The sequence below is a fragment of the Myxine glutinosa genome, chromosome 3 (assembly GCF_964187855.1).
Source record: "Myxine glutinosa chromosome 3, kmMyxGlut1.1, whole genome shotgun sequence".
Lineage (NCBI taxonomy): Eukaryota > Metazoa > Chordata > Myxini > Myxiniformes > Myxinidae > Myxine > Myxine glutinosa.
In genome coordinates this window covers 25,804,437-25,831,830 of record NC_136263.1, presented here as the reverse complement: position 1 = coordinate 25,831,830, position 27,394 = coordinate 25,804,437, and the positions used below count along the sequence as shown (strand labels likewise).

Sequence of the window (27,394 nt, the reverse complement as noted above, 5' to 3'; positions counted from 1 at the left end):
TTTTCCCGACTGTTCCATTTTCCCGACTGTTCCATTTTCCCGACTGTTCCAATTTCCCGGGTGTTCCAATTTCCTGGCTGTTCCAATTTCCTGGCTGTTCCAATCTCCTGGCTGTTTCATTTTCCTGATTGTTCCATTTTCCTGACTGTTCCATTTTCCTGACTGTTCCATTTTCCTGGCTGTTCCAATTTCCCGGCTGTTCCAATTTCCCGACTGTTCCAATTTCCCGACTGTTCCAATTTCCCGACTGTTCCAATTTCCCGACTGTTCCAATTTCCCGACTGTTCCAATTTCCCGGCTGTTCCAATTTCCCGGCTGTTCCAATTTCCCGGCTGTTCCAATTTCCCGACTGTTCCAATTTCCCGACTGTTCCAATTTCCCGTCTGTTCCAATTTCCCGACTGTTCCAATTTCCCGACTGTTCCAATTTCCCTACTGTTCCAATTTCCCGGCTGTTCCAATTTCCCGACTGTTCCAATTTCCCGACTGTTCCAATTTCCCGTCTGTTCCAATTTCCCGACTGTTCCATTTTCCCGACTGTTCCATTTTCCCGACTGTTCCATTTTCCCGACTGTTCCATTTTCCCGACTGTTCCATTTTCCCGACTGTTCCATTTTCCCGACTGTTCCATTTTCCCGACTGTTCCATTTTCCCGACTGTTCCATTTTCCCGACTGTTCCATTTTCCCGACTGTTCCATTTTCCCGACTGTTCCATTTTCCCGACTGTTCCATTTTCCCGACTGTTCCATTTTCCCGACTGTTCCATTTTCCCGACTGTTCCATTTTCCCGACTGTTCCATTTTCCCGACTGTTCCATTTTCCTGACTGTTCCATTTTCCTGACTGTTCCAATCTCCTGGCTGTTCCAATCTCCTGGCTGTTCCAATCTCCTGGCTGGTCCATTCTCCTGACTGTTCCATTTTCCTGACTGTTCCATTTTCCTGACTGTTCCATTTTCCCGACTGTTCCATTTTCCCGACTGTTCCATTTTCCCGACTGTTCCATTTTCCCGACTGTTCCATTTTCCCGACTGTTCCATTTTCCCGACTGTTCCAATTTCCCGACTGTTCCATTTTCCCGACTTCCATTTTCCCGACTTCCATTTTCCCGACTTCCATTTTCCCGGCTGTTCCATTTTCCCGGCTGTTCCATTTTCCCGGCTGTTCCAATTTCCCGGCTGTTCCAATTTCCCGGCTGTTCCAATTTCCCGGCTGTTCCAATTTCCCGGCTGTTCCAATTTCCCGGCTGTTCCAATTTCCCGGCTGTTCCAATTTCCCGACTGTTCCAATTTCCCGACTGTTCCAATTTCCCGACTGTTCCAATTTCCCGACTGTTCCAATTTCCCGACTGTTCCAATTTCCCGACTGTCCAATTTCCCGACTGTTCCAATTTCCCGACTGTTCCAATTTTCCCGACTGTTCCAATTTCCCGACTGTTCCATTTTCCCGACTGTTCCAATTTCCCGGGTGTTCCAATTTCCTGGCTGTTCCAATTTCCTGGCTGTTCCAATCTCCTGGCTGTTCCAATCTCCTGGCTGTTTCATTTTCCTGATTGTTCCATTTTCCTGACTGTTCCATTTTCCTGACTGTTCCATTTTCCTGGCTGTTCCAATTTCCCGGCTGTTCCAATTTCCCGACTGTTCCAATTTCCCGACTGTTCCAATTTCCCGACTGTTCCAATTTCCCGACTGTTCCAATTTCCCGACTGTTCCAATTTCCCGGCTGTTCCAATTTCCCGGCTGTTCCAATTTCCCGGCTGTTCCAATTTCCCGACTGTTCCAATTTCCCGACTGTTCCAATTTCCCGTCTGTTCCAATTTCCCGACTGTTCCAATTTCCCGACTGTTCCAATTTCCCGACTGTTCCAATTTCCCGACTGTTCCAATTTCCTGACTGTTCTTGTGTAAATGTTGAAACTCTAAATGGTGCAGGAAAGCATAATTCATAAAGGTTTTACTCCTTACAGTTCAAATGTTTAGGCTTTAGGATAACCGCCTTTCGGAATACATAGTTCAATCCGATTTTCCAACTTGTTGAAAACGTTATCCAGTTGTTGCTGAGTAACTTCATGACTTGCATTTACAGTGATCATAGCCCTAAATTCATCCAAATAATGTGGTTTTGATGATTAAACAAGTTTTACATCGCCCCATAAAATGTAGTCCGATGGGGACAGGTCAGGCAAACGAGGTGGCCAAGTATTTGGTCCACCTCTACTGATCCACTTGTCTGGGAATACATCATTCAAGAAAAGTCGCACAGTGTCAGGGAGCATGGTCTTGCTGATGCGGGATGATGTGTGAAAGATTTAGTTGTCGTAGTTAGTGTATCAAATGTGGTAATTGTGGTTGTTGACTTTACCGCTGATGTATAAGTTGCCTCGTCATAAAATGTCAACTCGTGAATAACCTCAGGGGGACTGTGGATATAACGACGATAATAAGAGGTAATAACAAGATTAACATTAACAACACTTGATGAATATTATGCTTTCATATGGCAATTGCAGTTTTGTTACCTCTGCCAACGAAGGTGGAAGGAAGTTATGCTTTCACCCCAATTTGTTTGTCTGTGAGAAGGATATCTCAAAACGTTGTTGATGGATTTGGATGAAACTTGGTGGAGAGGTTAAGTGTGTGACGAGGACCATTCGATTTGATTTTTGTGAAGATCTGGATGCAATATGTACATTTAACTTTTCAAGTGATTTTTCACCATTGAGAGATTGGGCCAAAACGATAGACAGTCACGTGAAAAAGTAAGTACACCCCATGCAAAGTTTTGATTTTTTCAACATATTTCAACATACAGCTAATTGATCTTCATTTCAACAATATTGAGAGATAAAGGTGATATAATATAACAAATATCATGAAACATTTACATTTTATAGTCCATTGTATAATTTAAATAAACATAAATGCAGATTTCGCATGTGGAAAAAGGAAGTACACCCCTACATTTATCACTACTTCAAATACCTAAAATTAGAATCAGGTGCACCAGCTCAGGTGCAAATGATTAGAACATCGTTAGAGAGGATCTTGGAGGAAGCTGTCTTATTTAAACCTCAGACATTTAGTTTGGTTTGCTCTTTGTTGCTGACGTGTGCGTCGTCACCATGCCTAGATCAAAAGAGCTCTCTGCGGCCTTCAGAAAGAAGGTTATAGATGCCTACAAGTCTGGGAAGGGATTTAAAAAGATCTCCAAACAATTTGAAATCAATCATCGACTTTCCGGAAGATCACCTACAAGTGGAGAAGATTCCAAACAACTGCCAACTTGTTCAGGCCAGACCGCCCCAGCAAGTTCAGGCCGAGAGCAGACCGCAAGATGTTGAAAGAAGTCTCGAAGAACCCCAGAATGTCATCACGGGACCTACAGGTAGCTCTTGCCAGTGTTGATGTCAAAGTGCACGAGTCTACCATTAGAAAGAGGCTGCACAAATTTGATCTACATGGGAGGTGTGCCAGGAGGAAACTTTTGCTGTCCAGAAAGAACATCAGGGCAAGACTAAAGTTTACCAATGAACACCAAGGCAAAGACCAGCACTTCTGGAACAATGTGCTCTGGACAGATGAGTCGAAGGTAGAGCTATTTGGCCACAGTACCAGAAGACATGTTTGGCGAAAACCAAAGACAGCATTTGACCACAAGAACCTGATACCAACTGTAAAGCATGGTGGTGGAAATATTATGGTTTGGGGCAGCTTTGCTGCATCAGGGCCTGGGCAGCTCACCATCATATAATCCACTATGAATTCTTCATTGTATCAGAGGGTGCTTGAGGATAATGTGAGGCCATCTGTCAGAACGTTGAAGCTCAACCGAAGGTGGACCTTGCAACATGACAATGACCCTAAACATACCAGTAAATCCACCAAGGAATGGCTGAAAAGAAAGAAATGGAGGGTTCTGGAATGGCCAAGTCAAAGCCAGGATCTAAATCCCATCGATATGTTGTGGGGGGATTTGAAACGAGCTGTGCATGCAAGAAACCCCTCAAACATCGCACAGCTGAAAGAATTCTGCATGGAGGAGTGGGCAAAAATTTCTCCCAGTCGATGTCAGAGACTGGTAGACAGTTATAAGAAACGCCTACTTGAGGTTGTTTCTGCCAAAGGGGGCAATACCACCTATTAGAGCCAAGGGTGTACTTGCTTTTTCCACATGCAAAATTTGCATTTATGTTTATTTAAATTATACAATGGACTACAAAATGTAAATGTTTCATGATATTTGTTATATTATATCACCTTTATCTATCAATATTGTTGAAATGAAGATCAAATAGCTGTATGTTGAAATATGTTGAAAAAGTCAAAACTTTACATGGGATGTACTTACTTTTTCACATGGCTGTACAACAAACAACAACAGGCATTTTAAAAGGCCATTTTCCCTGCAAGAGTGAGGGTTAGCCTTGCGGTCACCATGACAATGTGCTCCATTTTGCCCTATTTTCTGCATCTCCCCTTGTTAACCCCCTGGCCCGCATTTCTTCTTTGACCATCTTTAGCATCTTCTTTCACATGACTGTATAGCACAATATTTCATCAAAACATTGTGGACCGATTCTGGATTAAAAAAAAAAACTTGGTGGACATGTTGGTTTTGTGATAACTAGGGCATGCCCGTACTATATATATAGGACGTGCCCGTAAGTGCGTGATGTTACCGTACAATGAATGTATCGTCCCGACGCCGCAGCTCGGATGGCGCTGCAGTTAATCGGGCCCCCAAATTCCTCATCGACGATAACTAAACAATATATTATATGAATCGCACCGTACATACCTCCTTCTAGATCTTGTTCTTGTCTTGATATACTCACTCAGGCTCACTCTATCACGACTGAGTCCTCCCAGCTCCTCCAAATGGCGCCCGCTAGCCGCTACGTAACTCCGGAAGTGACGTCCTCATTTGACTGTCCGGAAGGTCGCAAATCGCAGTTACGATGAATCGCAAATTAGTTTTAATTAGTTTTAAAACATAGTTTAACGGCAACATAGTTTGCCGACGGGAAATAAATGAATACGCTCTCAAATGTGCCATCCGAGGCAGAGTCTGTTCGCCACGTTCGGCACACGTGATAGCTCGCTGCTCTCTGATTGGTTGAATCGTTTTTTGGACATAGCTCGGTAACTGCTTCTCCGATTAATATGAAACCTTGAAAAGGCACATCCTCGGGTCCCCAGCAATATACCTGGCAAGTTTAAAGTATATCGGACCCGTGGTTGTCGAGAAACAGCGGTCACAGACAAACACACACACAGACACACAGACACACACACACACACACACAGAGATTGCTGGAATTATAGATAGATGATGAATTATTTTGATTTTGTTGAAGGGATCTGGCCTATCGGTGAGACAGAAAACGTAAACTCTTCAGTGTTCATCCTGGCGCAGGTATGCGCTCTGAGTGTCGTTCTCGTTTCTATTATGCGTACATCAAAAGTTCTAAAAATTCAAAGTTGCAGAACAACCTTATGGACACGCTGCATTATAAATTATTTTGTGCCAGCACTTTGTCCATCATGCTGTTTTGTTTATCATCTCACAGCCTCTTGAAGTGCAGGAAGCATTGTCTACTAAGAGCACGAAGGTCGACTTGTTTGGAATTTGGACTTCGCCATCTGACAATTCTGGAAGGTTGATCGAAGTTGTTTCTGCCCTGGAGGCCGGAAGGTGTGTCATTCACTAGTTCCATTCTTATAATTAGAATGTATTGGCTGAAATATGTGGCTATACTGTATGTGATCTTCTTGGCTGCCTTCCTCGCCCCATGATCAACCTCATTTGCTTTGCCCATCTCTTTGTAATGGCGGGGCTGTTGATCATTATAATAAATTTTGCTTATGCATAAAATACAAGGCACTCTTGCCGACATCAACTACCATTTATAATTTAATATCTATCTCAGTCCACACTCCCCACAACTCTAGCTTGTATCACTGTGGCAGGATGCTAAAACTAACTGCCCATAAAAAAGGTTTAACAGAGATATATGAAGTCAATTCAATGAAAACTTTAATGTTTCCTGTTACTTTAAATTTCAAACAGACATACAATAATTATATAAACATAATAAAATGCATAATTACCTCTGCCACTGAAGGTGGACGATGGTTGTCTTCACCCCTGATTGTTTATCTGTTTGTAAGCTGGTTATGGAGATGTCTCAAAAAGTTCTAGACACGGATTCGGTCGAAACTTGGTGAAGAGGTTGGTGTTTGACAGGGACGAATTTATTTGAATTTGGTGAAGATCCAGATTTGGATACATGAAATTTTAAAGGGATTCTTCATCATTGAGAGATACAGTGGCCTGCAAAAGTATTCACCCCCTTTCCAATAATGCCACATTTAGGTGAATTAAAAATTATGTATTAACAATTTTTCCAAATGAACTTCTTTATTCATAGCTGAATAGATCAAACTAAACACTGTTACTGTTGAAGGAGGTTACATGTCAGGAATACCTGCAAAAAACATGTACAAATCAAAATTGATTGGTTGCAAAAGTATTCAGCCCCTTGGGTCAGTACTTAGTCGAAGCATCTTTTGCAGCAATGATGGCTACGAGTCTTTTTGAGAAGGTCTCTACCAGCTTTGCAGAGTGAGATGGTGTAAACCTTGCCAATTCTTCACATGAAAATTGCTCTAGTTCTGCCAAGTTTGACGGGGATCGTCGATGGACTGCAATATTCAAGTCTCACCATAAATGTTCAATTGGGTTCAAGTCAGGACTTTGACTGAGCCACTCAAGAACATTTATTTTCTTCTTATTCAGTCACTCCAGTGTGGTCTCAGCTTTGTGTTTCAGATCATTTTCCTGCTGAAATGTGAATCTGCTACCATGTTTCAGATTCATGGCCGACTCGAGCAGGTTTTCATCAAGGATTCTCCTGTACTTTGCACCGTCCATTGTCCCTTCTATCCTGCCAAGCTTGCCATTCCCTGCTGATGAAAAGCAGCCCCATAACATCATGCTGCCACCTCCATGCTTGACAGTAGGTGATGTGCAGTGTTAGGCTTGTGCCAGACATAACGCTTTGAATTTAGACCAAAAAGTTCAATTTTTGTCTCGTCTGACCACAAAGCTTTCCTCCACATGCCTGCAGTATCATCAACATACTTTTTTGAAAACTCCCCATGAGCTTTTAGATGTCTTTTTCAGGAATGGCTTCTTTCTTGACACCTGTCCATAGAGGTCAGCTTTATGAAGCAAACAGGATATTGGTGATTGATGAACACTGACCCCCATTTCAGATGTAGAGCTTTGCAGATCTTTCAAACACATTGTTGGATTTACAACGACTTTCCTGTTTGTCCGGCTGCTGAGTTTGGATGGGCGACCTGATCTGGGTAGAGTCTGGTTGATGTGATACATCTTCCACTTCTTAATGATGGATTTCACTGAACTCAAAGGGATAATGAGTGACGTGGAAATCTTCTATAAAATCCTCTCCTGAACGGTGCTTCTCCACCACTTTACGTCTGACTTATTTGGAAAGCTCCTTGTTCTTCATTTTGTTGGTTGACCAAGTGAGTTGCACTTTAAAACACATTAGATGAGTAGGGGAGCTTAATTTTTAAGTTAAACCACTGATGATGTGGAATGGCTTCAGAACAAGAATGTGAGAGTCCTTGAGTGGCTCAGTCAAAGCCCAGACTTGAATCCCATTGATAATTATCTGTGGAAAGACTTGAAGATTGCTGTTCACTGATGCTCCCCATCCAATTTGACAGAGCTTGAGCAAATCTTCAAGGAAGAATGGGAGAAACTCCCAAAATTCAGATTTGCAAAACTGATACAGACCCAAGAAGACTTGAAGCTGTAATCACTGCCAATGGCACTTCTATGAAGTATTGACTCAGGGGGTTGAATACTTGTGTAAATTAGAAATTTCCATATAAAATTTTCAATTTTTCTGTAAAAAAAAAATTTTTTAAATTCCACTTTGCCATTATGGGGTATTATGTGTAGATCAATGACAAAAACATCTCAATTTAATCCATTTTCAATTCAGGCTGTAACCCAACAAAATGCGAAAAAATTCAAGGGGTGTGGAAACTTTCTGAAGGCACTGACTGAACTTGTGGGTATTTAAGCTATCACAGTTTATCTTGAAAAAAGTAGGTGATTGTGTGCTGGTGCCCTGGCCAAATTTAAAATGTCCTCTCAATGATCTGGTGGAGTATATCTCATTTCTGGTCATCACAGTTTCTCTGGTCCATCTCTGTATGGCAAGTGGTGCTGTCGTTTGAAACTGCTCAGATAGCTTGTCTTAATTTCTCAATCGGACACGACCTGTTTGGCGTGTAATCACTTTTTTACAATTTGAACAGAATATTTACATTCTGTCCTTCAAGGATAATTTTGGTATGTTGGATCTGCGTATGCATGCTCTTTTTACTTCTGCCACCAAAGGTGGATGGAGGTTATGTTTTCACCCCTGTCTGTTTGTCTGTCCGTTTGTCTGTGAACAAGATATCTCAAAAAGTTGTGGCAGAGATGGCAGAGATGTAGCGTATGTAACACCGACGAAATGATTAGATATTGGTGAAGAACCGGATTCGGATCCGGTTACTAGAATTTTAAAGTGATTCTTCACCATTGGGAGATAGGACCAAAACGATACATATCAGAATATCTTAAAAAGTTGTGGACGGATTTGGGCAAAATTTGGTGGAGAGGTTGTGTGTCTGACAAGGACGATTCTATTCGATTTTGGTAAAGATCCGGATCCAGAAAGTTGAATTTTTAAGTGATTATTCACCATTGAGTGATATGTCCAACCAGGCGGACGTATGCTCTCTACTGAGTACCGTTCTAGTTTCATATTGTCTTATCTTTGGTCAAATGTATAGGTCACTCTTCATAAGAAGGTTGATTGTGTTTAATGATCTACCTTATACAACCACTTTATACACGTCATCTCTACAACATAATAATAATAATAATAATGACATTGAAATTAGTTGTATCAAAATTCGGAGACAAATTTCTGGTACATAGCTCAACGTACTCATGTAATATACCGTGGTGTTGTACCAGGGCACTTTGCCGTGACATTGGAGGTTCTGATCCTGAGCGCATGACTCCACTTCGTGTCTACGACTACGTGAATAAAATGTTCATCAATTCCAATGTGAAGGTAACATTATATAATTTATTTTTTTGTAACCAGTTTTTTGGAACTTGTTCCTGTGTATTTTATTGGTTTTTTTTGCACTGTTCACCACCGATGAAATGATGGGCATCCAATCAGACAAGATGGTCACACACCTATGATACCGACATAATGCAGTAATGAACAAATGTATGAGGCACTGCATGAGTGTAATGGCTGCTCATGAGTAACACGAGCACATTATACGTAAGGTGATTGCGTCACCCCACCACCGCCCGCGCCCCCCTCCCCCCAACAGTGACACACACACACACACACACACACACACACACACACACACACACACACACACACACACACACACACACACACACACACACACACACGTACACATGCAATTCTGACAACTAAATCACCCTTTCCCCTCCTACCACGGGCATTCCCACATCAAAACAGCAGAATATTTAGCGCTTTCTGCTCCCCTATGATGCGTTCACCGACTTCACATAAATCCATTATGGTCGTCTGTTAAACTCACAATTTTAATAGAAAATAATCAGAAATAATAGCAAGGACTTGCTTGACCTCCACGGTAAAAGTGTTGCTTGAGAGAATGCAAGAAAGTTACTTGGGCGGTGTATAAACCACAGAACGCTGCCTCAATCACTGAGGCCTATCTTCACAAGGCCCGTGACACCTATCAGCTTAATATCCTTTTAACTGACACTTTGGTCGCTTTACACTGAAGGGAAAACTTGTAGGGAGGGCATGGCAATTGTGAATACCACAGCTCCGTAGAGGACTTTGACTTAGCATAGCAGCAAGCACCAACATGGTGGCCATCATGGACAAATTGTGGGTGGAGTCAGGAGAACTGTCCAACCAATGGGTAGAATCCGACGCACGCATGAATGAATGGAAGCATGCACACGAGTCTCCTTTTATAGTCTAGAATATATATTAGTAACAACATGTGATGGAATACAGTTGTGGCCAAAAATATTGGCACCCTTGCACTTTTTTCAAATAATGCACCATTTCTTCCAGAAAATTGTTGAAATAAAAAAATATTTTGGTATACACATATGTATTTCTTTGATTTGCAGTGGAACAAAACAAAAAAAGCTGATTAAAATTACTAAATCTTAGCTTATTCCACACAGCATTCCTAAAATGGTCAGGACAATATTATTGGCACCTTTTAGAAGTTGTGAGAAATAATTAGATTTCAAGCAGGTGATTCTCCTTTACTTTGGCATTGAACTCACATGTGGTGAGTTGCAAGTACCTGCAATATAAAAATCACTCATTCAACCAGTTTGGATGGAGAAAAGGAGTCATTCTGCTGTTTTGTGTCACTGTGTGTACCGCAATGAGCATGGAGAAAAGAAAGAAAACCAGAGAATTGTCTGAGGAGGTCAGACACAAGATTGTAGCCAAGCATAGACAATCTCAAGGCTACAAGTCCATCTCTAACCTTCATGAACCTTGATGTTCCTGTGTCCACCGTACGCAATGTTATCAGGAAGTTTAAGGCCCATGGTACTGCAGCCAACCTCCCTGGACGTGGCCGCAAGAGAAAACTTGATCGAAGATTGAAGCAAAGGATTGTTTGAATGGTGGAGAAAACACCTCGATCAACTCCCAAACAGATTTAGGCTGACATTCAGACACAAGGTACGACAGTTTCAACTCGCACAATCCGTCGCCATCTCAATGAAAGGGGGTTCTATGGTAGGAGACCCAGGTGGAACCCACTGCTGAGAGAGAGACAAAAGAAAGCCCGACTGGAGTTTGCCAAAATACACCTGAACAAGCCAAAATCCTTCGAGGAGAATGTCCTGTGGACAGATGGACCAAATTAGAGCTTTTTGGTAAAGCATATTGTTGCGGATCTCAACGTCGGCCCTTTTTCCCCTTACCAAGGGGGGATTAATCCCCTTGTCTGCGACTGACCGACGTGAGTCCTGAAGCTGCCCAGCTCCCTCCGGAGAGGCAGGTGAGCAACCTCGTTCGAGACCGTGGACAAGATGTTATTTTGCCGAGCGGATGGCAGCCCGCGGCTCGAACCGTTAACAGAAACTAGACCCGATTCTTATGCGTTGGCCAAATCGTGCCACGGGTATTCAATGATGGAAAAGACAAGGACGAACGGATGTGAAGGAAAGAAGGCAAGGTAGGAAGAACAGGATTTATTACTAACTATTATGTACAAGACCAAAGAAACCAAGGAAGATGGAAAGATACGAAAATAAAGACAGAAGGAGTAAGACACAGTGCAAATCTAGCTTACCTATACAAGCTTACTTAAACCCCAAGACAAGACAAAAGACAGACGACAGTCAGACTTACACGGGGATGATGACAGGAATGGCAGGAGGTGGATGGCTGGACGGATGATGAGGTGGGACCACAGGGCTGGAAGGATGCGGGTCCGGTTGGTGTGATCGCCGGCTCGGGTTGAGCAGCCGCCGACCCTCCTCAATCGTCTCCGCACGGCGGCGTTGCTTCGTAGCCGTGGCCGAAACCGCTGTCAAAGCTCAAAGCTGCGGTGGTCAAAGCTGCGGTGGTCTCAAAGCTGCGGTTGGTTCAGCTGCGGTGGACTCCTTTAGGTCAACTCTTATGCACATCTCAGCTCCTCCTCAACTGGACTCTTATGCACTTCTCAGCTCCTCCTCAACTGGACTGAGGTGGGGGCTTCGCGTGACGGGTTATATAACCGTGCCCTAGAATCTTCTTGAACCTCCCCGAAGTTTCTTTCCTCCACCCTCTCAGGCCAATGAGATGATGGGAATTGACCAATGAGAATTGACACCCTCATGCTTGGTTGGTTGATCGGGGGCTGGCTCACTCCTCCTTCTCATGACGAGGTGGAGACACGCCTTTCTTCTCCGAGCTGACCGCGTGCGTAATGGAGTCTTGGGGTAAAGGTGGTGCCAATAACCCCACCCAAAGTTACTGGCACTTCGAAGATGCCATGGGGGCGTCGGAAGGATCCTATCTTATTTGATTCGGTGCAATGCAGGGTCAATTAATGGGAAACACAGCCTTAAACTAATACACATAATAAGGAAATAACTATTTAGAAGGGTATATGATTTTCTACGTGCTTGTACATGGACTAGCTACGGTGCACTCATTTCAATTAACAGCCAATTAAAGGGGAAATGTACATAGGAAATTTTAATACTAAATTTACAAAGTGAAGGTTCTAAAAACCATAACAATATCATCTCTATGTTTACAGAAAATAAAATGAAGCCTTCAAATAAAAGAACACCTTCCCTATCATCAAACATGGAGGAGGTTCAGTGATGTTTTGGGGTTGCTGTGATGCCTCTGGCACTGGGTGCCTTGAATGTGTGCATGGCATCATGAAATCAGGAGATTACCAAGGCATTTTGGAGAACAATGTTCAAACCAGTGTCAGAAAGCTGGGTCTTCGTCGAAGGTCATGGTTCTTGCAGCAGGACAATGACCCCAAACACACTTCAAAAAGCACCCAGGAATGGTTCAAGCCAAAACGCTGGACTGTTCTGAAGTGGCCAGCAATGAGCTCAGATCTAAATCCCATTGAACACCTGTGGGGAGATCTGAAAACAGCAGTTGGGAGAAGGCACCCTTCAAATCTGGGAGAACTGAAGCAGTTTGCACAAGAAGAGTGGCACAAACTGCCAGTAGAGAGGTGTCGGAAGCTCATTCATGGCTATAGGAAGCGCTTGACTGCAGTTATTTTGTCTGAAGGCTGTGGTACCAAATATTAAGTCTCGGGTGTCAATAATTTTGTCAATTCCATTTCTTTTTATTTTCTGATTTAAAAGAATAAATTAAGTTTTGAATCAAAAACAAAGGTTCTGCAATATTAACAGTGAAATAAAGAATTGTGGAGACCAAATACTTTGGTCAATTTCAACTTATTTTTGGAGACAATTGTGAGTTATTTGAAAAAAGTGCAAGGGTGCCAATATTTTTGGCCACGACTGTAAGTGCATTTGCGATACATTGCAACGGAATTGTTGTTTTTTTTTAACCACTTGCCAGCTGTGCGAATTATTCAAACCTTTTGTTTTTAATCAGTTGCTCTTTTTGAAATTTCTGGAATGTATTTCCTCTGAGGTAGGAGATAATATCTTATTTGCTTCCTGTGCTACAATTTTCATGCTTTCATGTGTCCAATCAGAAGGAATTTATATTCTGGCCTAGGTTTCTGTCATCACTGACCCAGCTGTATTTGAGAAGGAATTTCCCTGCCTTGCCGCTGTTAACCGCTGCGCCAATGGTGGGTAAACGACTTAATTTCCATGTGGACAATGCGTTAAACCCTAACTTCTGGATCGTTTTCATCACTTTTGCGCTGCATTCCATTCCATTGCTCATGACCAGGATTCTACAGCGTTTTGAGATCGCTTACCAGGACAAATTATTTCTTGTCTCCTATAGTCGTGAATCGTCACCGGGGGCACTTGATCGAGCTGGAATACATTGGAGAGGGGCCTACCAACACCACGCTCTTCCTTGTTGGCAAAGTCAGTAACTTTGCTTGCAATCATATGTATATAAGGGGCACTTTATTAGCGCTCTCCTGGTTTCACTAGAGGTGACAATTGGTTTGCCCTGCATCCATCTGTCTTTACGTCTGTCTGTCCATCAGTCCATCCGTCCCACTTGTTGTTTTTCAGACTTTCTTGTCCTGAAGTGGGCTATCGAGTGACATTTTGGGCTCTGGTGCAAGTTCAAATCCAAACTAGAGCGAAGTTGATGGTGCATCATTGAAAAACCTCACATTTCCCACCTAAAGCAAAGTTGAAATATGGCGAAAAGTTCTACAAGGAATGACCCAATATCAAATTTTGTGTTAAAAGAAATCTTCTGTTTTGACCCCTGTGACCTTAGGTTCCCACCCCCTGGGGCATGAACCGAGAGTCAAATCCAAAATATTGTCACATATTTCATGTGTTCCCTAATGTCATTTGCATCGATAGTTTCTTTGAAAATGTTAATAAATTTTATGCTGTCTGACAGTTTCACTCTAGCTGGGCGGCTTAGCTAAAAAATTCGGATCGATTGTGCCTTTTCCCTTAAAAGCATGAAACTTGGCACATGGCTAGAATACCCGAAAAGAAAGATTTTTAGTCCAGGGGGCATCCCCAATTTCACCCCATATGGCGGCCATCTTGAAATCCAAGATGGCCGTCATACAAGACCTATTTTGATGAATATCTCCATAATTAGAACAGATATCAAAATGGTTGAAGTGCCTATACCTACATTTTTAGGGTCTAGGAATCCAATGGCAACATAAAATATTCAATAGTATATGGCAGCCATCTTGAAATCCAGATTATACAGGAGGATATCAAATTATACAGCACCTTTAATGAAGGAAAGGCAGTTGTTATTGAGCGTTTTAATCGCACTTTGAAAGAGAAACTATATAAAAAATTCACACAACTCGGTTCTCAACAATGGGTATGCACTTTGAAATGACTGCACTGAAGACATCGGGTGACTGGTTATCTGGAAGCGGCTGGGTAGAAGCATTGGTGCAAGCCAATATTGCCTCAGCGGGAAGTGCAGATTCTTTCCTGCGAGCTGCACATGTTTCACGCTCGCGCAATGCCCATCAGGTGACAGCTGCAGCCTTGCACATACTGCAGCATCGGGCATACAATGACTATGCAATAGAAGCTGAGACGAAACTTTCATTTACTGATTGGTGTGGCAAAATGACTAAGGAACACCCACAGTTCCAATACTGGAGTCTCACGATGGCATTGGAGAACACCATCCTGACCTTTGTGCGCTCATTGAGGGAGGCTGACTTTGAAATGTACTTAGATGCTTTATGGGAGCTTCTTCCGTGGTTCTTTGCTCTTGACCATACGCACTATGCAAGATGGGTCACAGTCCATTTGCGTGATATGATGGACTTGCACAAGACACACCCTAAAGTTCTGGGTAATTTCCGAGCTGGCATGTTCACGGTATAAAAGACCCAACGCAAATTTAATTTTCTTCAATTGCTACAGATCATGCACATGAACAGAACAATGCACGTATCAAGGGAGATGGAGGAGCTGTGGGTCTGCTGGACAATGCCCATGCTCTGCAAAGATGGATGGTTGCAGGTCCAGAGGTCTCAAGGGTGATTGATGAGTTTGAGACTGCACAGGAGCAACATGAAAGCAAAGCGCCATCACTGCATCATGATCAGAATAAAAGCACCCAGATGACCTTTGACAAACATGTCAGATCACTTGTATCAGTTATCGAGGAGCTAGGTAATCCATTTCTTGAAGAAACCGCTGACCTTTTGGTCCTTGACACAAAGGATATAGCAAGTGCATCAGTCGTACAAAGTGTGAAAGACGTGCAGAAAGTGGGAAAGGAGGCTCTGGAGTCATTTGTGCAAGAGAGGCTGATTGAACGCTCAAAGCCTTTGAATGATGTCGTCCCGCGCAAAAAGTTACCTCTATTTGGCAGCTCATCAGTAACAGACCAGCTGACAGATAAACACAAGGTAGCCTCATTGAAGAGTGATGTTCAACTGTTTTCTCGCCTCTATATTGCCTGTCAAACCCGCGAGGGAAACCTGGATGAATTTTTCCGTCATGAAAATCAATCTTTCCCTCCATCTCTGTCCAAGGATGGGAAGCTTCGACCTGGTACAAAGAGCGACCTTTTGGACTGCTTAGAGGAACTTTCACCATCAAGCACACAGATGCCAGAGGTGACATGTGTCATACTTGACGGGGCAGTAATTGTTCAAAAGCTAAAGCCCGATGTTGGCACAGTCAAAACATTTGGCGAATATGCCGAAAAGGTCTTCATCCCATTTGTTTTCTCACAGTACAAATCTGCAACCCGACTTGATCTGGTGTGGGACCATTACCTACCCGACAGCCTTAAGAGCATGACCCGTGAAAAGCGTGGCAAGGGGGTTCGCCGACGAGTAGATACCTCAGTTGCAATTCCTGGACAGTGGCAGAACTTTCTTCGAGTTGATGAAAACAAGCGTGAACTCTTCAGCTTCCTTTCCAATGAAATAATTAAATCATTTGAAGACCAGCGCAAGGAGCTAGTTGTCACACTTGATACAGAGGTTCTTACTGCTCCACCACGCATTGATCTAGAATCACTCTCCCCGTGCACTCAGGAAGAGGCAGATGGTCGGATGTTCCTACATGCTGCTGATGCAACACAGAGAGGGCATAGTAAGGTCCTCATACAAACTGTGGACACAGATGTTGTCGTGCTTGCAGTTACAGCATCCCAGAAGCTTTCAGTGATGATATGGTTACAATTTGGGACAGGCAAGAACATGCGATTTATCTCTGCACATGATATAGCCACAGCTCTTGGCCCTGAGAAATCTAAAGCCCTCCCCATGTTTCATGCACTAACAGGGTGTGACACTTCTTCAGCGTTTAATGGGCGTGGAAAGGTAACTGCATGGAATGTGTGGGAATCATTCCCTGAGCTCACAGAGGTACTAGCAGAAATTTGCCACCAGAGCACAGAGATAACTGAAACCTGCATGAACGTCATTGAGAGATTTGTTATTCTGTTGTATGATCGCACAAGTACTGCTACTGACATTAACATTGTACGAAAGAAACTGTTTGCAAAGAAGGGCAGACCTGTGGAATCAATTCCACCAACACATGATGCCCTTGTGCAGCACGTAAAGCGGGCAGTATACCAAGGCGCACTATGCTGGGGACAAGCATTGCATGCTAAGCCTGATCTACCAAGCCCCACTGAATGGGGTTGGCAAAAAACGTCTGCTGGCCAGTTCAAACCAATATGGACAACACTTCCAGAGGCTGCAAAGATCTGCAATGAACTTGTTAAGTGTGGGTGCAAAAAAGGATGTACTGGTCGTTGCCGGTGTAAGAAAGCTGCACTTCCCTGTACTTCTCTCTGCGCATGTGATGGAGAATGCAGCAAAGACTAGAAAACCACAAGATGGCACAGTTACAGTCTGCGATGTCATAGACACTTTTAATCACTGAAGAATGCCAACCTGTTAAGAGTATTTATATGCATTCCCAGTATGCATGATACTATGCAAAATTAATATTTTCATATGACTGCTTAATATTTTATGTTACCATTGGATTCCTAGACCCTAAAAATGTAGGTGTAGGCACTGCAACCATTTAGATAGCTGTTCTAATTATGGAGATATTCATCAAAACAGGTCTTGTATGATGGCCATCTTGAATTTCAAGATGGCCGCCATATGGGGTGAAATTGGAGATGCCCCCTGGACTAAAAATCTTTCTTTTGGGGTATTCTAGCCATGTGCCAAGTTTCATGCTTTTAAGGGAAAAGGCACAATTCATCAGTTAAGCAGCCCCACTACTCCGCCCTCGGGGGCACCACCAAAATGGCACTGATCTTGCACCTTCTAATGCTGTAAATTATGACTACTAAGTTTGGTGAATTTCTGCACAACCGTTTGTGTGATGCACAACCACAACAGGAGATACTGTGATGGACAGACAGACAGACGGACAAACAGAGCCGATTACAATATCCCCCATTTAAAGAAAAAAGTGTGGGGATAATTACTTTGGATCTGAAAATAGTGTGCTTATAAAATGAATTGTGTATAGATTGCAGTATTCGTTATAGCTTTTTATTCCCATTTCGAGCAACCCAGTGGGAGCAGCAGGAACGACTTGGGGGAGGAGAGGGCATTTTCCGGGACTGTGTGGGGACACAATGTTGCTATTGACTCGATGCTATAAGAGTTGATGAGACTAGTTTGCAGGCAGATAAAGCCTAATTAATGGGGGTCAGAATGGCAAGGTTATGCCTATCTTTGAAAATGAAAGGATTAGGTGCTTGGTATGCATGAGCAGGCACATATAAATACCTGCGACAGATCCTTCAAATTTAAGACTGTGCTCGCGATATTCTGAGGCAGAAATGATGCTTTGCAATTTTATTCTTTTCTTTAAAGTACTGGAAATATTGCTTTTCTATTTTCAAAAAGTAATATATCAGGAACTCCTTTGGATTGAGCTACAACTTTGTACATTGGCCCTTCAGAAAGTATTCACATTTTGGAGTGTTACAGCCTGAATTTAAAATGGATTAAATTCTAAAATGTTGTCACTGATCTACACAAAATACCCCATAATGACAAAGTGAAAACATGTTTTTAGAAATTTTACAAACTTATTGAAAAAAAATAATACAGATATTTAATTTACATAAGTATTCAGTCCCTTGAGTCAATTCTTCATAGAAGTGTCTTTGGCAGCGATCACAGCTTCGAGTCTTCTTGGGGTTGTCTATCAGGTTTGCACATCTGGATTTGGGGCGTTTCTCCCATTCATCCTTGCAGATTTGCTAAGGCTCTGCCAAGTTGGATGGGGAGTGTCGGTGAACAGCAATATTTAATTATTTCCATAGATTTGCAATGGGATTCAAGTCTGGGCTTTGGCTGAGCCACTCAAGCACTTTCACGTTCTTGTTTTGAAGCCATTCCAGTGTTGTTTTGGCTGTATGATTGGGGTCATTGTCCTGTTGGAACGTAAATCTTTGCCGCAGTCTGGGGTCTTTTGCACTCTGAAGCAGGTTCTCCTCAAGCATTTGCCTGTATTTGGATCGATTCCTTAGTCTCTCTATCCTTCCAACTTTCCCATCCCAGTCCCTGCCACTGAAAAGCATCCCCATAGCATGATGCTGCCACCACCATGCTCGATGATGAGATGGGTGATGAATTGTGCTTAGTTTCCGCCAGATGTAGCGCTTTGCATTCAGGCCAAAGAGTTCAATTTTCGTCTCATCAGCCGACATAATTTTTTGCTTCATGCTCCAAGTCTGTCACGTGCCTTTTTGCAAATGCCAAGCATGTTGTCATGTGCCTTTTTCTCAGGAGTGGTTTCCGTCTGGTCATTCTCCCTTCAAGCCTAGATTTGTGAAGTTTTGCAGAGACCTTTGTCCTTCTGGCAGGTTCTCCTTTCTCAGCCAAGGAACTCTAGTTCTGTCAGAGTGGTCATTGGGTTGTTGGTCACCTCCCTGACCAAGGAAGGTCCTTCTTGCCCAGTTGCTCCATTTTGGTGGATGGCCAGGTCTAGGAAGAGTCTCGGTAGTTCCATATTCTTTCCATTTCCTTATGATGGAGCTCACTGTGCTCTTGGGAACTTTCAACACTCTAGAAATTGTTTTTATACCCTTCCCCAGATCTATGCCTCCTCACAATTCTATCTCGGATTTCTACAGACAGTTCCTTGGACTTCATGGTGGAGTTTCTGCTCTGAAATGCACTGTCAACTGTGGGGCCTTATATAGAAAGGTGTCTTTCTTTCTAAATCATGTCCAATCAATTGAATTGACCACAGGTAGACTCTAATCAAGTTCTAGACATCTTGAGGATGATCAAAGGAAATTGGATGCACCTGAGCTCAATTTGGAGTGTTATAGGAAAGGGGTTGAATACGTATTGACTCAAGACATCTCAGCATTTTATTTTTAATTATTTTGTAAAAATTTCGAAAAGAAAGAAGTTCCACTTTAACATATTATGTGTCGAGTAGTATTATGTGTAGAAAAAAAGTATTATGTGTGGAGAAGTGATAAAAAATCTAATTTAATCCATTTTAAATTCAGATTGCAACACAAAAAAACGTGAAAAAGTCAAGGTGAATTTCCTGTGTGAATACTTTCTGAAGGCACTGTAGTTTAAGGGTTTATTACTTCAGGCGTTTTTTTTTTTGTTTTTGTTTTTTTTTTTTGTATACAAGATCGAGGCTCGTGAAAGAGCTAACATTAATCACACAAAAAGACAAACCGACACACAAAACACAAAAAACAAGGGGAGCGGTAGACAAGATGGGGAGAGAGGGGGAAGGACACAAAAGAGAGGGGGAAGGACACAAACACAACATTTGAGAGCAGGGACATCGGGAGGACTTGGGGGGAGGTGGGAGAGGATTAAAACATATGAACACTGCAAGGACTCTGGGGTGAATTACCGGGGGTAGAAAAGATCAAGGTTTTCGATGGGGGAAGATAAGAGATGGTGGTGAACAGCTGTTTTAAAGACCTGGAGGGAGGAGTGGGATTGAAGGGAGTGGGGGAGTTTGTTCCAGAGGCGGGAGAAAAGGGGAATGAAAGAGTGAAGGTGAGCAGAGAGCCTAGACTTTGGCAGTTTAACCAGAAGAGGGTTGCAGGCAGATCTTGTGCGACCTGAAGCAATATTGGGGGGACAGAGCACAGAGAGAGCTGGGGGAGCAAGGCCGGAGAGGAGTCGGTAGAAGACAGAAAGACCACCAACCTGCCTGCGGTGAGTGAGTGAAAGGCCCTCGGCGTTGACTACATCGCAGGAGATTCCAATGATTCTGAAAGCTTTGGCCTCAACAGCGTGAAGCCGAGCAAGGTGTGAGGCAGGAGCACCAGCCCAGAGGGGGGAACAGTATTCCATTGAGCTGCGGATGAAAGCCTTGTATGTGGTGAGGAGCTCAGGTGTGCCAAGGAAGGACTTCGCACGACGGAGGATGCCCAGTCGGCGACTGGCTTTGGAGGCCAGCTTGGAAATGTGGTTTTCCCAAGAAAGATCATGGCAGATAGTGAGACCCAAAAGCTTGAGCGACAGAACTTCTTGGAGAGGATTGTTGAGAAAGTAGATGGGAGGGTTGTCCAGTCGGTCCTTTCGGAGAGACATTGTAAGAGTGTGAGATTTGTCAGGATTGAAAGACATGTTCCACTTGTTTGACCAGTCTGTGATTTTGTCCAGGTCTGCAGAGAGTGAGGAGGCTGCAGACTGCCGATCTGAGGGATGAGGAATGGAGCGACAGAGAGTAGAGTCGTCAGCAAAGAGATAGAGAGGATTTTCAAGAGAGTCAGAGAGATCATTGATGAAGACCAGAAAAAGCACAGGGCCCAGAACACTACCTTGGGGAACTCCAGCCTGAACAGGAAGAGGAGATGAGAGAAACCCATTCAGGGCCACACGTTGACTACGACCAGAGAGGAAGTCCGCCAGCCATGCGTGGAGATTTCCATGGATACCAAAGGAGGAGAGTTTGGAGAGCAGAGCAGGGTGCCAGACCATATCAAAGGCACGTGAAATGTCAAGGGAGACAGCTCTAATTTCCTGTTTGGCGTTGAGGACCTCCATCCATTGTTGAGAAAGCAGAAGCAGCATGTCCAGAGTAGAGTGACCAGGTCTGAAACCAAATTGATGATCAGAGATCAAGCCATTGGAGAAGAGGAAAGATTTCATATCTGAAGCAATGATGGATTCCATGACTTTGCTGATAATTGGGAGAAGGCTGATTGGTCTGTAGTTGCTGGGATCTGTTTTTGCACCTTTTTTGTGCAAAGCGGTGATGTTGGCTGATTTCCAAGCAGATGGCAGATGACCTTGAGCAAAAGAGAGGGTGAAGAGAACAGAAAGAGGGAGTGAAAGTGCAGAAGAACATGATTTTAGGACCCGTGGGCTGATGCCGTCAGGACCAGTTGCAGAATCAGAGTCGAGGGTTGCCAGAAACTTTTCCACCTTGTCAGGAGGAAAGGACACAGAGTCCAGGAGCAGCTGGGTACGACTGGGTACGGTGGGTACAGAGAGGGATGGGTTTGGGACACAAGATTTAGAGGCAAACACAGAGTTGAGGCATTCAGCTTTTTCACGTGCGGAGTCAGCCGTTAAGCCGTTTGAGGTGAGGGAGGGGATGGAGGGGGAACAAACACCAGAAACAGATTTGACCAGACGCCACCAGGATTTGGAAGAGGGAGACAGATAAGAGAGTTCGGTCTTGAGAATGGTGAGATATTGTTTCCTGGCTCTCCTGAGGGTGGACACACACTTGTTTCGGGCTTTGTGAAAGGAAATGAGATTTCCTTCCGTTGGATTTGCTTTCCAGGAGACGAAAGCAAGTTGTTTCAGGGCAACAGCCTCACCACAAGATTCCGTGTACCATGGACGGGAGGAAGGGTATGACAACTGAAGACGAGATGGTATAAATCTGTGCATGAGAGAGAGCAATTTACTTTGAAAGAATTCCCAGGATGAGTTGATGTCAGAGGCGGTAGAGATGGGAGACCAGTCCAGATGATTGATGGCTGCTTGAAGACCGTGCCAGTTGGCCTGAGTGAAATGCCAGACTCGTCGACGCTGAGGAGGCTCTCTGAGAATGGTCAGAGAGATGTCCACTTTGACAAGCACATGATCAGATGAGCCGATTGGAGCAGAAGAAGAGCAGCAGACATTTTCAGGGAAGTTTGTCATAACCAAATCCAGAAGAGAAGATGCTCCGTTGACTGAGATCCGGGTCGGGAAATTGACAGATTGTGTCAGTCCCAGTGAGTCGCAGAAGTCCTTTGCTGAAGAGCCATGGCTGGTGAGAGAGGTACCCACACCCAGCCAACTGGCATGGTGACAATTGAAATCACCACATATGAGGAAGAGAGAGTTGGGATGGGTAGATAGAAGTTGGTCCATATTATCAGACAGTGAGATGTAGATGGAGTCATCGCTGATTGGTGGACGGTACAACACACATATGAACAAAAGGTGGGAGCGAAGGGGAAGCCGTAGCCAAAGGTATTCCTGGGGGTGAGGTGGAGAGAGGGCAGTGGAGGGCGAGTGAGGAAGAGAGTTTTTTATAAAGATAGCAACCCCACCTCCAGGACGAGGCTCAGGTCTATCATACCGGAGGAGGGAGTAACCTGGGAGAGATACCAAGGCATCAGAGACATCATGAAGGAGGAAAGTTTCTGTTAAGCAGATCACATCTGGTTTGTCAGAAGCAACCTGTATGGAGAGGTCAGTCAAGTTTGAGCGAAGGCCCCGGATGTTTGAGGTCCATACCGTTAATGAAGAGGAAGGGGGAGCATCGGGTCCAGAACAGGGGGGGGGGGGGAGGGGTAGGGTAAGATGTGGAAGAGGAGGAAGAGGTAGGGAGAGCTGTTGAAGGTGTGTCAGAGATTTCAGAATAGCTTGGAGAAAGGGAAGAATGGGGCGGACAAAAGGTTTGATGGAGATTGGGTGAGGCACAGTGAGGTGTTATTTGAGGAGGGGGAAGAGCAAGGCAGAAGGTTTGGGGAGATGAAGGTGAAAGTTGGAAGGGGGAAGAAGCAGGGAGGATGCTTTGAGGAGGAGGGGTGAGAGGGGAGTCTAGGAGGGGAGGAGCGAGGGAGAGTCTCGGAGGGGAGGGGTGTGGGGGGAGTTTAGGAGGGAGGGGAGGGAAGGGGCAAGGGGGGAGATTTGAAAGGGATGGGTGATGGGGAGGATTTGGAGGGGAGGGGTGAGATTGGATTTTGAAAAGTGTACGATTCATGGGAAACGAACATTTTTTGCAAAATGAGTTTGAGACCTTCGAGTCAAAAATACGTTTGAGGACACTGGAGGAGGGATGGAGTTCTGGATAGTTTAGGGAATGTAGAAAGGAGGAACTGTAAGAGATGGTATTATATATATTTTTTGGAATGAATAGATTTGGTGAGCAAGACGAAAGCGTCCTTTTGTAGGAAAAGAAAAGGGTGTTATAATATATGAGAGAAAATAGTTGTTCAGGGGAGAGATTATACATTTCTAACCGCGTGATCGCGAACGAAGAACGAACGAACAAAAAGAACAAATAAACGAATAAGACCTGGGAAGGAAATAGTTTTTTTGGGGGTTTTTTTTTTTTTTTTTGTGAGTACAGATATTAAACAAGGAGGTACGGGGTGAACGACTGGGACGAAACAGTGAACGAAAATAATTTCAGCGCATTCGACGAATCGCTGAGAGGAAAACAAACCACAAGGTCGGAGACGGTATGGTAGTCCAAGCCTACGAGTACTAGGCCGCAGAATACTCGATACCATTAACCGACGATTGTGTATACATGTACGAAAAATTAGCACCGAAAATTTTCCAAAAGATACGCTATAGGTACATACACCGAAAGATAGATACAGTCTCGACAAAAACACGATTGAGAAATATCACTTAGCTTCGAAAGCGTGAGCGCATGGAGCAGCTTCGAAAAGACGTCAAAGACGTATTATCACGAGTACATCACAGGTATTATCACAAGGCGTTAGTTATAAATTGAATTAAGTCGATTGTTCAACCCTCTAATAATATCTCATCTTTGAATATAACATGTCTACATGCCTTGTCTTCATTTTGTTATGGTTTCGGAACTTGAGACTTCTTGATTTAGACACAGACTAGAGCTTTAAGAATTGGATTCGTACTTTGTTTGCACGGACTCGAGTACATCACAGGTATTATCACTGAAAATTATTGTGCGAGTATGATGACTGTCTCATTGTTCTGATAGACCAGGTATTACTGTGCGAAAGTGGTGAACACCTACATGAAATACTCACGATACAGTGAATCGAGGCAACACTTTTTTGTGTTTTTAAATCTGTTCCACCAATCTTTCGGTGCAGGGTATTACCTACGACACCGGTGGTGCTGATATCAAAGCCGGTGGCGGCATGGCTGGGATGCACCGGGATAAATGCGGTGCTGCAGCCGTCGCTGGATTCTTTAAGGTGTTGTACAAAGCAAGATGAAGCTTAAACCACCAAATGACTGATTTTTTTTTACACTGGTAAACACTTCTTTGTTGGTTTTTCTCTTTCAAATCATTTGAACCCAATGTTTTCTTTTATTCTCTCAAAAAAATAAAAGCTCAAAGTTGTCATTTTGGCACTTTTTGGTTGAGATTGTAAAAGTGGTTTGTTGGGATTTCCATGTGGCTGGTGGACTATCTTGTTATAAATGATACCTCCCCCCACCCTAGTTCAAACAAATTAATAACCACACTACTGGTGTGCGCATTTTTACAACAACATGGAAATGAAAACAAGTGTTCACTGCAGCGTGTTCGTTAAACCACTGCCAGGACTGTTTGACATGCCATATTTTACTTATAACCAGTTACTAATCGAGGCAAAGTCTTCCTCAAAGGCTTTGTAATACCTCGCCGGCAAATGTACTGTAAGTTGAACCAAGGGTAAATGTCCAGTTACATGTACATTGCAGACATATATATACGTATATATATATATATATATATATATATATATATATATATATATATATACACATATAATATATACATATATATGTAATTGTCGAAAGATTTGCAGCTCAGGATTCATATTGTAAAGGACAGCACACTGAGCAGTAAAATAATTGAAATTCTTTCTTAAAAGCCTGACGTTTCGAATAAAATTGAAAAAATCGCATTAATTGTATGTAGTCTACTTTATTTAGAAATAAATTTAATGCAAAGAAGCCCTGTGATTGGCAGGGACTTGTACCAATCCATGACGTGAACCGTCCCCAATGGAACTTAACGTTTCACCACCACACCACACTCAATGCCTCTGAGGAAGAAAATGAGTTTGCTCTCGAAACGTCAGGCTTTTAAGAAAGAATTTAAATTATTTTACTGCTCAATGTGCTATCCTTTACAATATGTATATCTATATATATATATATATATATATATATATATATATATATATATATATATATATATATATATATATATATATATATATATATATACTGTATATATATATATATATATATATATATATATATATACTGTATATATATATATATATATATATATATATATATATATATACATATATATATATATATATTGTTGCGGATATGAGGATTGTATTTTTTTTATTGTGTTGTATTGTATACCAATTGTTGTGAATATTGCTTGATTCTGGCCCCTCCTGCCTCCAGTGTTGTGTAAAGGTCAAAGGGCGTCCCGGTAGTTAATTCCATAAAGCATACATTGAAGGACACTATAATATCCCTGTTCAGTAGTTTATTTCCTTATTCTGTGTATTAGATTAAGGCTTTGTCTTCCATTAAAATGACACTCCATTGCACCAAGTGAAAAAGATAGATTCCCTTCATTCCCATTCCCAAAACCTCCATTTCCCCTTTCGTCAATTGCCATTCGCATTGCCAACTACAATTGCCGCCATTGAACATGTGCTCGGGTTGGGGAAGAAAGGCGTGCCCGCCTGTCGTCATCAAGGGCGGAGCCAGAGGGTCGCGCGACCAACCATGGCCGAGGTGAGCACACCGATGGGCGTGTCCTGAAGGCCGGCGGCTTAATCGCCGGGGGCGTTATAAAAGCGCGCGCGCAAGAGTGGTCAGGGCTGAGCTGCGTAGAGAGGTCCATGACAAGAGAGGTCCATGACAAAGAGAGGTCCATGACAAAGAGAGGTCCATGACAAAGAGAGGTCCATGACAAAGAGAGGTCCATGACAAGAGTGGCGGTTGCATCCACAGCAGCTTGAGCCACCGAAACTGCATACCCAGCAGCTTGAGCCACCGAAACTGCAGCCACAGCAGCGTGGGGCCTGGACGGCAGTTTGGAGCAGGGCCGCGAAGGAACGGCGGCTGCCCAATGCGCCGATCGTGCTGCAGGACCCGTTGGACCTCCACCTCCTTCCAGCCAATCCACTCTGCAATTCCCCGTGTGAGTCCGTTTCTGTTTGTTCTGTCCTGGGTATTTAATTAAGTTTGTATAAGCTAGTAATTTTCACTGTCTCTAAAATCTTCTGTATATTATTTTATTATCTTTCCTTCTCCTTGGTTTCTTTGAGCCTGTAAATAGTAATAAATAGTAATGGTATTTCAAACCTTTTTTTTTTTGCCTTCGTCTTCCTCTTCTTCACATCCGTGTCGTCTTTGTCTTTTCCCTCATTGAATAGCTGTGGCGCGATCTGGCCAACGTTCAGGGAATCGGGTTTAGTCGGGGAAACAAAACTGTTCGGCCGCGGTGCCTCCGCTCGGTAAACAACATCTTATCCGCGGACCGTAACAATATATATATATATATGTAAATGTAATGTGTAAATGTACTTGTAATGATCCTTGTAAATACCTCCGTTGTGTAAAGGTCAAAGGTCGTCCTTTTAGTTAGTCCATCGCATGCACGTAGAAAATCATATACCCTTCTAAATAGTTATTTCCTTATTATGTGTATCAGTTAAGGCTCTGTCTCCCATTAATTGACACTGCATTGCACCGAATTGAAATAAGATAGGATCCCTCCAACACCCCCATGGCCTCTTCAAAGTGCCAGTAACTTTGGGTGGGGTTATTGGCATCACCTTCACCCCAAGACTCCATTGCACACGAGGTCATCTCGGAGCAGAAGGTGGGAGGAGTCAGCAAAGCGCCAGGAACAAGGCGTGGCTTTGCCAACGCCTCCTCAAGGGGCGGGATCGGTGAGCCCTCGCGACCAATCAAGG

At 43.3% G+C, this 27,394-nt stretch overlaps 1 protein-coding gene across 3 annotated transcripts in view; it reads left to right on the top strand.

Annotated features, from left to right (window-relative positions):
* Window positions 1–27,394, top strand: part of LOC137423738 (putative aminopeptidase W07G4.4) — a 118,308-nt gene that overhangs the window by 39,453 nt on the left and 51,461 nt on the right. For all 3 annotated transcript variants that reach the window (XM_078773783.1, XM_068111202.2, XM_078773784.1), the window contains exons 7-11: window positions 5,567–5,691; window positions 9,064–9,163; window positions 13,343–13,418; window positions 13,580–13,665; window positions 24,545–24,649. In XM_078773783.1, coding sequence (XP_078629909.1) covers window positions 5,567–5,691; window positions 9,064–9,163; window positions 13,343–13,418; window positions 13,580–13,665; window positions 24,545–24,649 — 492 coding nt within the window. The remainder of the gene's footprint in view (window positions 1–5,566; window positions 5,692–9,063; window positions 9,164–13,342; window positions 13,419–13,579; window positions 13,666–24,544; window positions 24,650–27,394) is intronic.